Raw genomic sequence first — 15423 nt, 5'->3', positions numbered from 1 at the left:
CAAGCAGATGAAAGCTAAAACAGAGAAAATTCAAAGGGACTGAAAACTAAGAACAGTTTAGCCTCACAGACAAAAATGGAGATTAAAACTGATGAATATAGATAGGACATTAGGGGACAAAACATGGAAAGAAAGCATAAAGATGAGCCAAAAAAAAGCTGTAGATGGAAGTGAGAGTCTGGGGTTGAGACATGCGGGTACTTACTGAGGAGCCGCCCTCCTCCAGTATCTGTCAATGCCATTCTTGAAGTAAAGCACAGCAAGCCATCTCACGTTCACATCCAGCGTATGGTTATTAAAAATATTCTGGGAGGAAAAAGAAAAAAGAATTTGAACAGTCACCAGCAATGAAAGTGTTATAGCTCATAATCAATACAAGACAAGCCAAGGACTGATCCAGTTTTATGACAGTTGCAGCCATACTGCAGGGGAAAATAAGTACAAATCTAAACCAAAATAAGACAGGACTTTCACAATTACAGAACAGCTCCTTTTAAAACACAGCGCACGGCGACTTTCTAACCAAGGCTGTCCGTGCCGTGGCACTCGACACGTCTGAGCTGTAAATTGTGGTAATAAACCCTGAAAACATGTCTGAGTAGTCTGTGTATTCAGAGTTATTTGCGTGAGCACAGCAACGGGAGGAGCTCCATAAGAGACCGGCCACAGTAAAATCAGAGATTGGAATCTCGGCTCTCATTTTTTGCCGATTGGAAAATGTGTCGTTAAAATAACATTTGGGCTTTTGTACAAATATAAAGCATCCATCTGTTGCATCAAGGGAACAGCACAGACCATTAGCAGAGCTCCACAGCATAACTATTTACTTCCAATATGCAAGTGAAAAACAGCCTGCTGCCACTTGGCTTTTATCAGATCCAGTCAGCAGAGCTAGAATTAAGCTGGTTTGGCTCCCTTTTGATCAATTCACACGGACACTGCTCTCCAGAAATAACTGAGACATATTGTGCACCCTGGCTTAATTGGGACCATCGCATCACAAGCAGCTGCACAAAACACAACTTAGATGTGAACATTTCTAGTGAGTGCTGAATCATCTGTGGAACCGACGACAACACTGCATCAGAAGTCGAAGCGGTTTCAAAGTCACTCTCAGAAAACCATCAGAAGACTCCCTTGATGATGAGCTCTAGAGACGGGCTTTGGACTGCCTGAAGTTGCATGTTGTTACATGCACTTCCCAGCAGGAGATTCTTCAAGTGAGATACTTTGAAACAAGAGGTATTCCAATGTGGCAGCATAAGTGGAAGGCAGATAATTATCCAAATTGTGCGCGCCAGATGATGTTAATGGCCCAACGCGGACGAGGGCATATGTAGACACAATTGCTAAATGTGTCTATATCAATACTACACACAATTAGAAGTGCAATATTGTGGCATAAAAATAATCAAGGGGCAAGAAAAAGGGAGAATCAGCCTCATTGTTGAACTCTAGACTGTTTACAAGAGACAAATACCCGTTGTCAAATTAAAGGCTGGCAGAGCCTCTGTATGCACTTCATTCACTTTTACGTAGATTAGAATATTTTGATAACCATAAAACAAAAACATGAATCGAGGGATCCAACTCCTAATCCTTACCATGCAGTAAGCAACAAAGCAATGAGAAAACTATAGATTTTGTGTCGTCTTCTACCTTGTAATACGTGAGAACTACCCTGTAACGGAATCTCTGTTCTAAAGTATGTGTGAAATAAATTTGTGGGAAAATTTCAGGCTAAACTAGTTGCATTCCACACATATTTTGCAGGTGCATAATGTGTGAAAACAATCATAAACAGCAAGTAAAAATAACTACAGTGGCATCACCCTCAATGTAGCATTTGAACAAAATACAAATATATATATAAAAAGGACTCTGATTCAGAAATTATAAAGTACACAAAGTTAATATTCTAGAAGTGATCCTGTCACTACCAACACAGCAAAAACATAACCTGCCTAATAAACCACTTCAGCATAAATAAGACAGTTTTCAAATTTAAATTGATGGCTTCACTTTATTGCTTATTAAAATGCTAAAATAAAATAAAAATGGTAATTTTATATGTGTGTTGACTGGGAGGTGTTTGTTTACATCTGCTATATTACTTGCAAAGCACTTCTACTGACAAAATAAAAAAGAAAATATTTTTTTTTCCCCATGACTGGTTCTTAGTTCTTTGTGTTTTGCTAAGCAGAGCACATACTGGGCCAATTTCATTACAAATTGCAGAGATGAAAGTGAAACGCATCTCATCATTCGAGTCTGGCGAGAACAGTAAACAAATAGTTTTCCTGAAATATCTAAGTAATCGCTCTGGTGGATTGCACTGTGCACCGACTTTATGAGCCACCTTTGCATCTTTACAGAAACCATCTGTGGTCTAACTATCAGCAACCAAATCTTAATAAAACCTTTCAGTAGCGATATGCGCAATTCTTTAACACAAATTAATCCCCAGCTGTCTGTGATGTACTGCTTGCTTTTTTGGCAACTTCAAACTTCTTCCTGTGATTACAACTATTGTGTGAAATTGTCATGATGAATTATCAATCAAAAAAAGAAGGGGTGCATAACCCGTCATTTTGGTATTGCTAAATGTAATGATGATGAAAGATTTTCCCCTTTAATTTAAAAACCGATCCTCAGATTCTAACTTTACGGCAGACGGTTTTCTGCTTTGTGTGCCACATTCATCAAACTGACAATTTGTTCACGTTTCTTACAGATTTTATTACACTTTCATATCGTAACTCACCAGAAGTACTGAATAGAAGCCAGGCTGTGTCTCCCACTGCCGGAGCTGCTCCTCTGCAGGCTTCAGCACAGCTGTGTCCTGACTGGTGGCTTGGGTTAAGGCCTGCAGCACCACTGAACTGGCACTGTTCACATCCATGGCTGGATATATCTGCAGGACACCATGAGAAGGGAGGAAAAGAGTCGAGCTCAGCATAAACAAAAAGTGAAAACTTCAGGTTTACTTGAAAGAAAGAAAATTTTAATTATTTCACAGTGGTGGGAAAAAAGAAGTAAAACAACATTAAGAGCAAACTGGAGGAGTTGATTTGCATCTACAAAGAACACCAGAACATGAAACAGTCGCTTTCACTTTATCTGACTGAATTACTTCGACCCCCTTTCATAATAGATCAAGCGGTGCTGAAACCCACACCGAACTGAATGAAAAAAAGCTACAGATCTTCAATAAAGAGAACCATACCCGGCAGAAACGATTGGAGACGTCACTGACATGTAAACTCTTTATACATGTCCCAGATGTTATTCAAGCACCCCAGTTTCACATACTCAAAGGCGTTTTTCATCTCCAAGAACAAGTCTGACTAATTTGCCTGTGTGTCTCAGATACAAAGTTAAACTGATGCATAGCCACACCTGCTCTCGGGTCATGCTTTTAATTGTAGGGAGGATATATCCTGTGAGGGGAAAAAATATATATATTCCCCTGCAAACACACAGCCACTAGTCTCACCATATCAATTAAAAAGCATAAATTAGAAACAAGAATTAACTGCTTCAACCATCTGAAAAATTGGCCATTTCTGAAAACATGATGGATTATCTTTGCATGTTTTTAATGGATTGTATGTTGGTTGAGTATTAGAATTGCAGGAAAGGGGAGGGTTAAAACTTGAGCAAGGTTGCCATCTACAGACCAGAAACAAATATTCATTCATACATAACTCTTCAGGAATTGCAAAAGAATAAGACTTGCCTCTTTCTCAACACAGCAATATGACAGCAATGAGTGGTCGATATCTGAACAGTTAAACCAAACCTGTAAAATAATAAAACTAATTAGGGAAATAAAAAAGAAAAAACAAGAATCGCTTTTCATTCTTTTAAAATGTAATGTTGCTTCTCAGTTATTTGACAGTTATATATTTCAGGTGTTCATTGCTGTCACTTTTGATAATTGTCCGTTTTTCAGCTAGTGAAAATTGCACACAAAAATGAATTAAAAAAGGATGTCTGATGAGGAAATTAGCGTCGATTTCCGTAAAAAAATTTGTGATCGGTGATTGCCGATCACTGTCTCTTGTTGCCAATCACCAAAACCAATCACTTCGCAGACTGCTTGTGCAACTCATCTCCTCTTTCCTTCACACTGCGCAGGCGCACGGTAACAAATCCTGTCGTGTGGAATTATAACACTCGTTTGCGTGTTGTGGCAAAAAATTACCTCGGGGGTGAAGAACATCAAAATGCATCAACACAACGAATCTAATATAGCATTTGAAGAAAACAAGCACTTAACGGAATTTGGCTACATCGACGCTCAATGCGGGAAAAAAGGACATTTGGAGCAGCCAGATAGCAGGTAAAGCAGGGCACAGCTACAAACACTCACCCGGATTAGCATCGCGGTCAGAAAGCTAAACAAATAACCCGAAAAAATATTTAAGTATTCGAGCTGACGGTGTAAGACGCTACGCGCTACTGGTAGTAATATTTCACAGACGTAGCGCCGCTCGACCTCCGCCAGACAGTGAACTCTCACACCGAACTTTCATCTGAACGTAACTTAAAAAATACAGATTTTAGATATGTATTAAAATATCTCTATTATATCTAAATTAGGTGAATTTATTGCCATATATTTTTTTTCCCCATTTGCCAGAAAACATAGCATCATTTATACCCTAAACCGAAAAATTTACAGTTATTCCAGGCGATCGGCAAAGATCGGCCTCGTGGATAATCTGTATCAGAATCGGCCACAAGAAACCTGATCGGAGCATCCCTAAGAGAAATACCTTGTGGTGGTCTTAAAAAACTTCAAGGGGGAAGACTATTGACTTGTCCGTTTGCCCCCTAGACAGTGAAAAACACACCTCAGAAGGAGGATATGCCACTGAAGGTCATTGCTAAAGGAGCTGGCAGTTCACAGAGTACTTTATATAAGCATATTATATTGGCATATTATTGGATTAAGCAAAAGAAAAAGTGTGGTAGGAAAAGGTGCACAAGCAACAATTACAACAGCAGCCCACAGAGGATTATGAAGCAAACTCACTGAAATGTAACCGAGACAATGTCAAAAGCACCTAAACAGGGAAAAGGAGAAAAAGGATTGAACTCAGTTCTGCAAAGAACTCTTTTCAGATGAAAGCAAATTTTGATGTGGAAATGAAGGTCTCTGACTCTCAATTTTAAACTCTAAAGCAAAAGTATCCAATTCCAGTCCTTGACTGCTACTGTCCTGCAACTTGTGGATGCATACCTGTTCTAAAACACCTTAAACAAACAGCTGAATGGCCCCCTTGGAATGTCATACAGTTTTGCAAATTCCTATCAATTTGATTCCCGTCTAGAGCTTTTCAAATAAACTAAATTTAGGCTTTTCAATAGGTAGACTCCATACGGATCAGAATTAACAGAAATAAACTCTTACGAAAATCGAAAATGAAGAAATATCTATTTGAGTAATGAACCTATACAAGCTACATTTTTTAATTGTCAACTGAAAAACATTTCAGTTTAATAATCCATCCATCCATTTTCTTCCTCTTATCCGGGGTCGGGTCGCGGGGGCAGCAGCTTCAGAAGGGAGGCGCAGACTTCCCTCTCCCCAGCCACTTCTTCCAGCTCCTCCGGGGGAATTCCAAGGCGTTCCCAGGCCAGCCGAGAGAAATAGTCCCTCCAGTGTGTCCTGGGTCTTCCCCGAGGCCTCCTCCCAGTGGGACGTGCCCGGAACACCTCACCAGGGAGGCGTCCAGGAGGCATCCTGACCAGATGCCCGAGCCACCTCAACTGGCTCCTCTCGACGTGGAGGAGCAGCGGCTCTACTCTGAGTCCCTCCCAGATGACCGAGCTTCTCACCCCATCTCTAAGGGAGAGCCCAGCCACCCATTTCGGCCGCTTGTACCAGTAATCTCGTTCTTTCGGTCATGACCCAAAGCTCATGACCATAGATGAGGGTGAGAACGTAGATCGACCGGTAAATCGAGAGCTTCGCTTTTTGGTTCAGCTCTCTCTTCACCACTACGGACCGGTACAACGCCCACTTCACGGCAGACGCTGCCCCAATCTGCCTGTCAATCTCCCGCTCCCTTCTTGTTCAGTTAGGCCTGTCACGATAACAAGTTTTGCAGCGCAATTAATTGTCTAAAAAATTATTGCGATAAATGATAATATTGTTTCAAGACCTTTTGACACTGTTTTAATGGAAATTACTAATAATGCATGCGATTTCCTGCCATAGATAGATACTTTATTTTCAAAAGAACACATAACACTGGAACTGATAAACTAAATAAACAAAACAACCAAAAACAAAAATAAAATGGATTCTCAGTCTCCATTAACAAAAAACTTACATGAATAAAAACTAAACAACATAAAGCCGAAGTGGAAATAAATACTGCATTCAACCAAAAGAGTGCAGATTATGAAGTCTGTATACTATATTGCCCTTCAGTAATCACAAGATTTAAATAGAGAAGATGGGCACATCCCACTACCTAATGCAATAGTTCATACTACACGATTTTTTTTGCCCCCATTTTCCCCTTATGACAATCTTAGAACGTTGGTCGCTGGTGATTTCGTAACCGATCATCCTGCAGTGTGTGGTATGTTACGGTGGATCGTCGTGGCCCATCAGGGATTTCCCCGACTGGAAGCGTCAATGTAGCCCGTTGAATGTGACAAGTAGCCAATCAGAAAGCGCGAATTCCCTCCGTGCTTTCTTAGGGGAAATTACGGAGGGGAATCCCAAACAGCTGACACGGCGCAACCCGAAGTCCAGCGGACATTGGAGATGATATGTAGAAACAACATTAATATTTATTCAACATTTCGTGCAAAGAATATAGAAATAACAAGGGGAGGAACTGGAGCCAAATTGCTACCTCAGTTGATAAACCCGGTAGGTTTTCAGCTGTTCTTCATTAACGTGTCATAAATAGGTTATAATGATTTTCATTCAGTCAGGACTTTACGTTGACTCTAGCCACATGCATCACAGGTAGTTTCTAGTAAAGCATTGATTAATGCCTGGTTTTAAAATTAGTTAACTGGACTTGTAGCCATTATGTTGTGCCCATGTGGCTGGACACCACATGGCATGACGAACCCGATCGAACCGTTATACCTAGGATTTCTATCAGGTTTTGAAAATGGGCAGACAGTCCGAGAGCAACTCGTGTAGTGTGCGCTGGACATTACACCAAGACTACACTAAGGAAGAGCACCGGAGCTGAGCCTTTTTTCATTCAGTGCCATCAACAGAAAGAAATAAAGACAGGAAGAGACGATAAAGCCGATAATTAAAATGAGGTCGATAGGTTTAATTTATCATGCGATTAATTGATTTATTGTTTATCGCGACAGGCCTATGTTCAGTTTAATAATAATAATAATAGTAGTAACATTTGAATATTTTCTAATTTATTGAAATGCATCTGTAATGCTTGCAGGGGATGGCTTGGTTCTAGGAAGTTGATGCCATTTAGACCTCAAACCCTAAATATTGTTGCTCAGCAAGCAAACACTCAGATCAGCAACTGCACTCTGCAATGCAAGTTCAATTGTAGCACAACGTAGTACAATCGGGCTCCCAAATTCAGGTAAACGGCTTCAGAATGGCTGAAGACACAAATTATGAGGATCACTGCCTTTTTACTGGCAGCTGAAATGGTAAAACCAACGGAGAACGAAGTGGACATAAGGAAAGGGGGGAAAAAACATAGTAAGAGAAAGATGGCTCAGTTGCAGCCCAAATCAAAATTATGCAATATTCAACAACTGTATTGCAATTGCATTATTCTTCACCGTTTTGAGCTCCAACTAAAACAGAAGTAAAATAGACTTTCTATAAAGTTGCTTAGCATTACGTGAAAGATGAATCATGGTATATTAATATTTACAAACAACGGCTTCACAAGGGTATATGCACATACCAGTTTTGGCATTTGCTTTGAAATACTGCTGAGTATTTTATACGGCAAGATGTTCAGGGCGAGGTCTGCATATGTATTTAGCTTTTTTGACAGGCTTCAACCGTTTTCATCCAATGTGTGCCACAACGTAAACATTGCTCTACCGCAAGGGGTTAATCCGATGCTAGATAGTTTAATGTCTTGTGCTTTCTGCAGACAACACAGCCCTCGCTGAATGTCAATGTCATCATCATCATCATCAGATGCTTCGGTCTGTTACCTTATACTGTGAGTATACTTAACCAGAGGCCTCTGCTAGAGTGTGTATTTAAAATGCTGCGTGTCCATACAACTGTCATGTTCTTTTAGAGCACAGGCGAGACCTAAACTAGCTCTAAGACATGTTCATATTCAAAAATGAGCTGTCGCGATTCGAAAAAGACCGTAGCCATGTCACGACAGCTTGCTTCACATCACGACTCCGCATGTCACTAATTCATAAAATACAAGCAGCTCATTTAATAATGAGTTCTTCAACGTACGCATCACTAAACATCACAGCTAACTTTGAGCTAACTAGCAAGCTAAACTTCTTCCAACCAGAAACCCACGGCCGTGCGTCAACGTTGAAACTGTTCACTTATTATACGTCCTATAATCGAATAAGTGAGGTTTAAAAACGAGTAAAAAGCTCTCACCTCAAAAAAGCCGAAAGAAAAGTGAAAGTGTAGTAGTAACAGTGGCGACCGTAGAAGCTCTGCCAGTCGTTTCAACGTAACGAGCGATGGAAACACGCTGGTTGGAATGGCGCGACTTGCAGCCGGCTCATGCTGATGACGTATGAGGTTCAGCGTGCTCAGTCATGGGATTCTCGGCTCTTTTCAGGATTGGAAATATTTGGCTCTGTTCACTAACAAGAACCGAATGTGTTGGGCTCAAAGAACCATTCTCACCATAGTCCTACTCCTAGATTTTATAATACAATACATAAAATTGTATTATAAAACTTTATACTACAAAAAAATTTTGTATTATGTATTATAATTTTTTTTACCATAATGTAATCAGTTACTGATGTATATTCATTTAAAAGTGAATTTATTAAATCATTAACATATTTACATAAATACTAATAAATATACTGGTGCTATACAAACAACTTGCACCAAAATACATACAAGACTAAGGAACTGGTCATTGACTTCAGGACGGGTAGAGGCTCAAGGGTCCAAGATAGGTTCTAATAGGAGGGGAGTAAGTGGAGGACATGCAGATCTATACATATCTTGCAGGACTGTGGCTGGACAACAAGTTAAACTGGACAAGCAACACAAAACATACGTATAAAAAGGGCCAAACCAGGACCTACTCCCTGAGAAAACCGTTTAACATTTGTGGAAAGTTGCTGTGGTTGTTTTATCAATCTGTTTCTGCCAGCGCCTTATCAGACGCTGTGGTGTGTTTGACCGGAAGCATTTCCAAGACAAACCTTTCCAGGCTGGAGAAACAAATCAAGCAGGCCGGCTCTGTGGCTGGCACAAGGCTGTACTCTCTGGCAACAGTGGCAGAGAGGAGAACATTGCAGAAACTCCTGGCTATTGTGGATAATGCCAGCCACCCTCAGCAGGCTGTTATCAGCAGCCAGGAAAGCAGGTTCAGTGGGAGGCTGCTTCTTTCATAATGCAAGACTAACAGACTGAGGGACTCCTTTGTCCAACATGCAATTAATCTGTTGAACTCCTCACTGGGGGGGTGGAGGGCTAACAGGAGCCAACAGAAGCAGAGGGACAAAAGGGAGTCAGTCTGTCGACCAATTAGGCAATTGGTCAATCAACCAATGTGGCCAGTTTCTGAAGTGTTTTTATATATGCGTAACAGTGCTGTGAGGGAGATGGCGATGGAATTAATAGAGCTTATTATCTACCTTTTCATCAATCTGTCTATCTGTTAATTAATTTAATGTGTCCTTTACAATTTTATTTAAATAAAAATGCAAATATATTTCCTTTAATTAATACTGTATAGGATTACACTGACAACAATACAGCATGTGAGCTTTTATTAGCAGTATCTTATGTATGTATCACAGTAAGTGTATCCTGTATTGAATGATAATTTTTAGAGATTCTCTAAATGAAGTTAACTCACATTGTTTGTGTTCAGGAGCTGGAACGTCTTTCTGGGTCATTCACAGAACATGTGAACATTTTACTAATGGAAAACGGCAAGAACAGAAAGTTCAATAGTGAAACTCTTAAATGAAAAGTATTTATTTAACGTAGAGGGAAATATTTAAAGCCTTTGTTTTTTGTTATTTTGATGAATTTGGCTTACAAATGATGAAAAGTCAACAGCAAAAAAAATGTATTAAAGATGATCACCAAATATATATATATATATATATATATATATATATATATATATATATATATATATATATATATATATATATATATATATATATAGTCCAGCACATAATAGCAGGGTGCAAGATGCTGGCAGGGAAAGCGTACATGGAACGACATAACCAAGTGGCGGGCATAGTGTACAGGAACATCTGTGCAGAATATGGACTGGAAGCCCCGAGATCAAAGTGGGGAACACCCCCAAAAGTGGTGGAGAATGACCGAGCTAAGATCCTGTCGGACTTCCAGATCCAGACAGACAAGATGGTAATGGCGAACCAACCGGACATTGTGGTGGTGGATAAAGAACAGAGGAAAGCCGTTGTGGTGGATGTAGCAATACCAAGTGACTACAACATCAGGAAAAAGGAGCATGAGAAATTGGAGAAGTACCAGGGCCTCAGGGAGGAACTGGAAAAGACGTGGAAGGTGCAGACCACAGTGGTGCCTGTGGTCATCGGGGCCCTCGGGGCAGTCACCCCCAAACTGGAGCAGTGGCTCAAACAGATCCCAGGAACAACATCAGACATCTCAGTCCAGAAATGTGCAGTTCTAGGCACAGCCAAGATACTGCGCAGAACCCTCAAGCTCCCAGGCCTCTGGTAGAGGACCCGAGCTCAGAGGATGAAACAGACCACCCGCGGAGGGTGAGAAGGGAATTTTTTTTTTATATATATATATATATATATATATATATATATATATATATATATATATATATATATATATATATATATATATATATGTGTTTAACTAGAAATTTCCATTCGGCATTTCTGTTAAGTGTGGAGATTTTAATGAATCTGTTTTTACTGGAATAACCCTTGAGCAAAACTCAGTCCAGCCAATTGCTGGTACAGCTTTTTTCCAATTGCTTTGGTGCATCTCTCTGATCTGAATTAAAATTTCATAACTGTTAGTTCAATCTTCACAAGATTTTTGCTATTTTTGCACATCATAGTAGTAGTTTCTCATTCTTTCCAACAAATTGCAAATCATTTTGGACTTTGCTGTTTATTTTTTATTTTTTGGAATATAATGGGATAATTCTTAATTAATTCCATTATGGGGAAACTCGCTTCTTATGGCAGCACAGTAACAAAACATACCCCACTGAATATAAAAATATCTAATATTAATATAATATAAAATATCTAAGCATTAATATTTGCTTGTCTTGTCAGTCAAAATGAACTAAACGTATAAATTCTGAATAGTTGTTCCCTATTTAGGTAAAATTTCTCTTTTCATCGCTTGTGTAAAAGCAAAAATGTTGAATGTTTTGTCACATCAATCTATCTCATATTTATTGTCAAAACTCCCATCGGGACACCTGCAATACACCATAACATTGAGATAGTGGGTTTCTGTCTGACAGGTGTGTGAGATGCAGGTAGGCAGAAAGTACTTCAGTTGGAGCAAGTCTAATGCAGTTCAAACAGGGAAATGAAAACAAAGTCGAGACAGTCTGGCAACTGAAATAACAAAGACTGAAAGCTGTACCTTGTCAAACACAAATGATCTGAATGAAAACAACAGCATCTGAGGGCTCTCTGTTTGACAAGACGAGTAGCAGTAACGCAACTTGACTGGCTGGGAGACAGGGAAGTTGGTCATAACTGATGAGAAGGTATTACAGAAGCTGTGGGATGGCAAACGCATTCCAAGAGATGGTATCTGTCATGGTTCATGGTTTGTTTTCGCTTGCAATTTTTCTATTCCTCTCAGGAATTTTTCTCATATGATTTACTTTTGATTACAGTGTATAAGTTGGTCCCTGTTTGATTTTGGAAATATCGGTTATGCTGCTGCCTGAATTCTTCTGTTTCCCTACTAATTTTTTGTCCTGGCTTTGAATGTACGCCCATAGTCAGTTAGTGACTCAATTGTTCTACATAATGATCTTAAACTCCTACTTTGAGGTAATACACTGAATGACTATCTTGATTTTGAGAACATTATTCCTGGTTTGGCTGCACATAGTGTTCAATAGATTATCAAATTCCTTGGCTATGTCTTCTGTATTCTGCATTTGGATGTTTTCTTCATCATTGTTTCCTTCTTCCTGGCAATAACTGAAGCCATTAAGCACAAAATAAATAGTTTGAAAACAAAAACTAAGTTTCATCACAAATCAATTTAAAGTAGGCTATCAAATTAATGGAGAAGCTCAGAAAACACTTAGCAACAAAGAACAATGAGCTGAGGAAAGTAGACACACAAAACAGCATAACTGATCAAAAACCATCAAAAGCATGACTTCTCATTGTGCCAATCTAAACATGCAGCAGCAAGGGTCATACAAAAATATAAGCACAAAAAGTGATGCAACTGTTGGCAGCTTGCATCCCATGGGACAAAATGGTCATAAGCAGACAGGCAAATCTCCCCAATTGGATAATCAAGTGACTAAGATCGCAGACAACAACTTCTCAGGGGTCAGTGAGGAGAAATAAGTGAAGAGGAAGGCAAAGATTTTACTGGAAGTCAACCAAGTACTGTATTTTCCGGACTGTAAGCCGCACCAGACTATAAGCCGCAGATATCTCTGCCACTCTAGGTTTTCCACAACGATGTAGCAGTAGTAGGGGGGCGGACACCTAAAATTTGAGTCATAACAGGTCAATTGAATATCACATTTATTATGGTTGAAAAAGAAAGAGTTGCCAAGTTTAGATTTAACTGAACTGTTTATGAGGGGAGGGCGTATGCGTTTGAAGAGAAAAATCTCCTTACTGTCTGCTACTAGCATGTGCTAAATGAAAATGGGCGCTTTTTTCTTCTTCTGGGTCTTCTGCTTCTTTAGATTTCAATGACAACTTGCATCCATTATTTCCATTATTGTTGCACTACTGCCATCTATTGGATCCTAATATCTATACCTCAAATTCTCATAATGATCCCAGTATTATTTAAAAAACGAAAAATCTTCTTTTTCCCCTCAATGCTATGATCAACAACATTCTCAAATTTCAATTCCCTATTAAAACCTAATTCCGTTTTAATCATAGACATCATATCGTGTTCATGATATGATGTCATGAACACGATATTTCTTCTTTTATTTCCAATTTTGACTTCCAATGATTCACTTCCTGCTAAAGAGCCCCATGGTGGTTGAAGAAAACTCCACATAGCAGCACCGGATTATAAGACGCATGGTTCGAAGAGTAGGAAAAAAAGTAGTGACTTGTAGTCCGGAAAATGCGGTAGTCCAGAACCCAGGAGTTCTTCTGTGATCAAATATTGTTGCTGTATGACAGTCTCAATACTGTCATGACATTCTATCATCTCCATTTCAGGGCACGAGAGATGAGATTGCATAGACACAGGTCCTGGATGACCCCATCAGTTGTTGTCAAGCTCTGCTAATTCTTTTGTTTTCTAATAGGGCTCTGGGTGTACCTTGAGATTTGTTGTCCTGTCGGAAAATTAGTCACTGCCTCAATTTTAAGGAATATGGGACCTTCTCATCCAGTATTTTTCTGTAATACCTTCTCATCAGTTATGACCAACTTCCCTGTCTCCGCTTAACACCACAAAGCCGCAATACCATTCACATGGAGAAGTTGTGGGAAGATTTGAAAAGGCATGCCTGAGTGAGGCGCCCAACAAAATGGACACATTTACACCAGCTCTGCAAGGAGGAATGAGCCAGAACTCCAGTGGTGTATTGTGAGAAGCTTGTGGAAGGAAACCCAAAAGGTTTGATTCATGTCATATAGTTTAGAAAATAGTTATCCTGGATAGTGTCCAAATATACATAAACTTTTGAATTTGAGGAATGTTAAAAAAAACATTTCTAAAAAGTGTTCTTGCCAAGTTTTCTGGCATTTAGCAAATATAAATGATTTTGCTATTTCGAACTAACCTTAGTCTGATTTAACTTCAGACAATGAGGAAATCATGTGTTTGTGTATTTTTATTCATTGTATCTAAATATCTGATTTCAACTGTGCATCTATGGGCAGATGTGTTTGTCTGACTTCTTCATTAAAATATAAATCAATGTTTTACTTATTTACATGTTTAGAACAGCTGTATTTATTGATGAGCTATGCCTTTCAGATTTTTGTTTTTCAAAGAAATGTAGAAATTCAGCATTACTTATTAGTTTATCCTATTAAATCACACTAAAATACTTTGAAGTTTGTGCACACAATATGACAAAAATGTTCTTTTGGAAGATGCTTTAGGTTCAAAAGCTAAAATAAAGACAATTTGCATGAATTGGACTCATAGTTCACACTACATGTTAAGGAATTGTTTGTAAATCTTAATAAAAAAATGCAAGGAGCTGCATTGTGGTATATAATTTCCCCAAAAGCTCTAAGCAGACAGTGAGGTATTGTTTTTTCTATATGTAATTAATACATTCTTATGTTTAATTGTGCTTGTGGGGGAATGGCGATAGTGTAGGAGTAAAGTGTGCTACCCATGTAGGCCTCAGTCCTAGACGCACCCATCACAGCCTCACATCCTGACCTGTTGACCTTTGCTGCATGTTTTCCCCTTTTTCACACTGATTTCCTGTCAGATCACTTTCAATAAAGGCCACTATGACTTCTTTGAGTGTTTTGAGAACCCCTCCATTATGTATGTTAAAGATCTAAACATGCCAGATGACAGTATAAGTCATTTAAAGAGAAGTACACTGAAGTTTCTAAATATAAGCCATTCTCTTAAGTTACATACACTGTTGTATTTGATGCCTTGATATGGAGATGATGTGTGAAGTTTGTGGTGGTTTGCATTATGATCAGGACTCTGTGAGGGGCACTTTGTTGGATTTGGTTTGGACATAGTGCTATTACTGTTTAGCTACATCTTACTGGTAGTTTGAGCTGTGTTTGTTTAAACTGCTAAAAATGTTCAATAAAGATATTTTGGAAAAAAAAAAAAAAAGAAAAGAAAAAAACAAATAAACTAAAGGCCACAAGAGACAAAAAACCCTCCATGAAAAAAAATCACGCTTATAAATGTCATAGCATGGAAAATTTCTTAGGAGAAGAGAAAATCAGTCCTCAATATAAAGCAAGAGAAATGTTTTCACATATACAAGTCCTCAAGAAAAAAACGACAGTGAAGCAAACAGGGGTGACAGATGGCTA

The 15423-nt window shown here is 39.0% G+C and overlaps 1 protein-coding gene across 2 annotated transcripts in view; it reads right to left on the bottom strand.

Annotated features, from left to right (window-relative positions):
* ipo11 (importin 11) overlaps positions 1 to 8765 on the bottom strand; it is a 114726-nt gene extending 105961 nt beyond the window's left edge. The window contains exons 1-4 of one of the 2 annotated variants that reach the window (XM_008418339.2): positions 8606 to 8751; positions 3740 to 3802; positions 2765 to 2914; positions 206 to 306 (exon numbers count right to left, since the gene is read on the bottom strand). In XM_008418339.2, coding sequence (XP_008416561.1) covers positions 206 to 306; positions 2765 to 2902 — 239 coding nt within the window. In that variant the 5' untranslated portion in view covers positions 2903 to 2914; positions 3740 to 3802; positions 8606 to 8751. Of the gene's footprint in view, positions 1 to 205; positions 307 to 2764; positions 2915 to 3739; positions 3803 to 8605 lie in introns of both variants that reach the window. The other variant, XM_008418338.2, reaches the window with a different exon arrangement.
* Between the last annotated feature and the right edge of the window lie 6658 nt (positions 8766 to 15423).

The sequence above is a fragment of the Poecilia reticulata genome, chromosome 9 (assembly GCF_904066995.2).
Source record: "Poecilia reticulata chromosome 9, P_reticulata-male-v2, whole genome shotgun sequence".
In the NCBI taxonomy this organism is placed as follows: Eukaryota; Metazoa; Chordata; class Actinopteri; order Cyprinodontiformes; family Poeciliidae; genus Poecilia; species Poecilia reticulata.
This window is presented reverse-complemented; position numbering and strand designations above follow the sequence as displayed.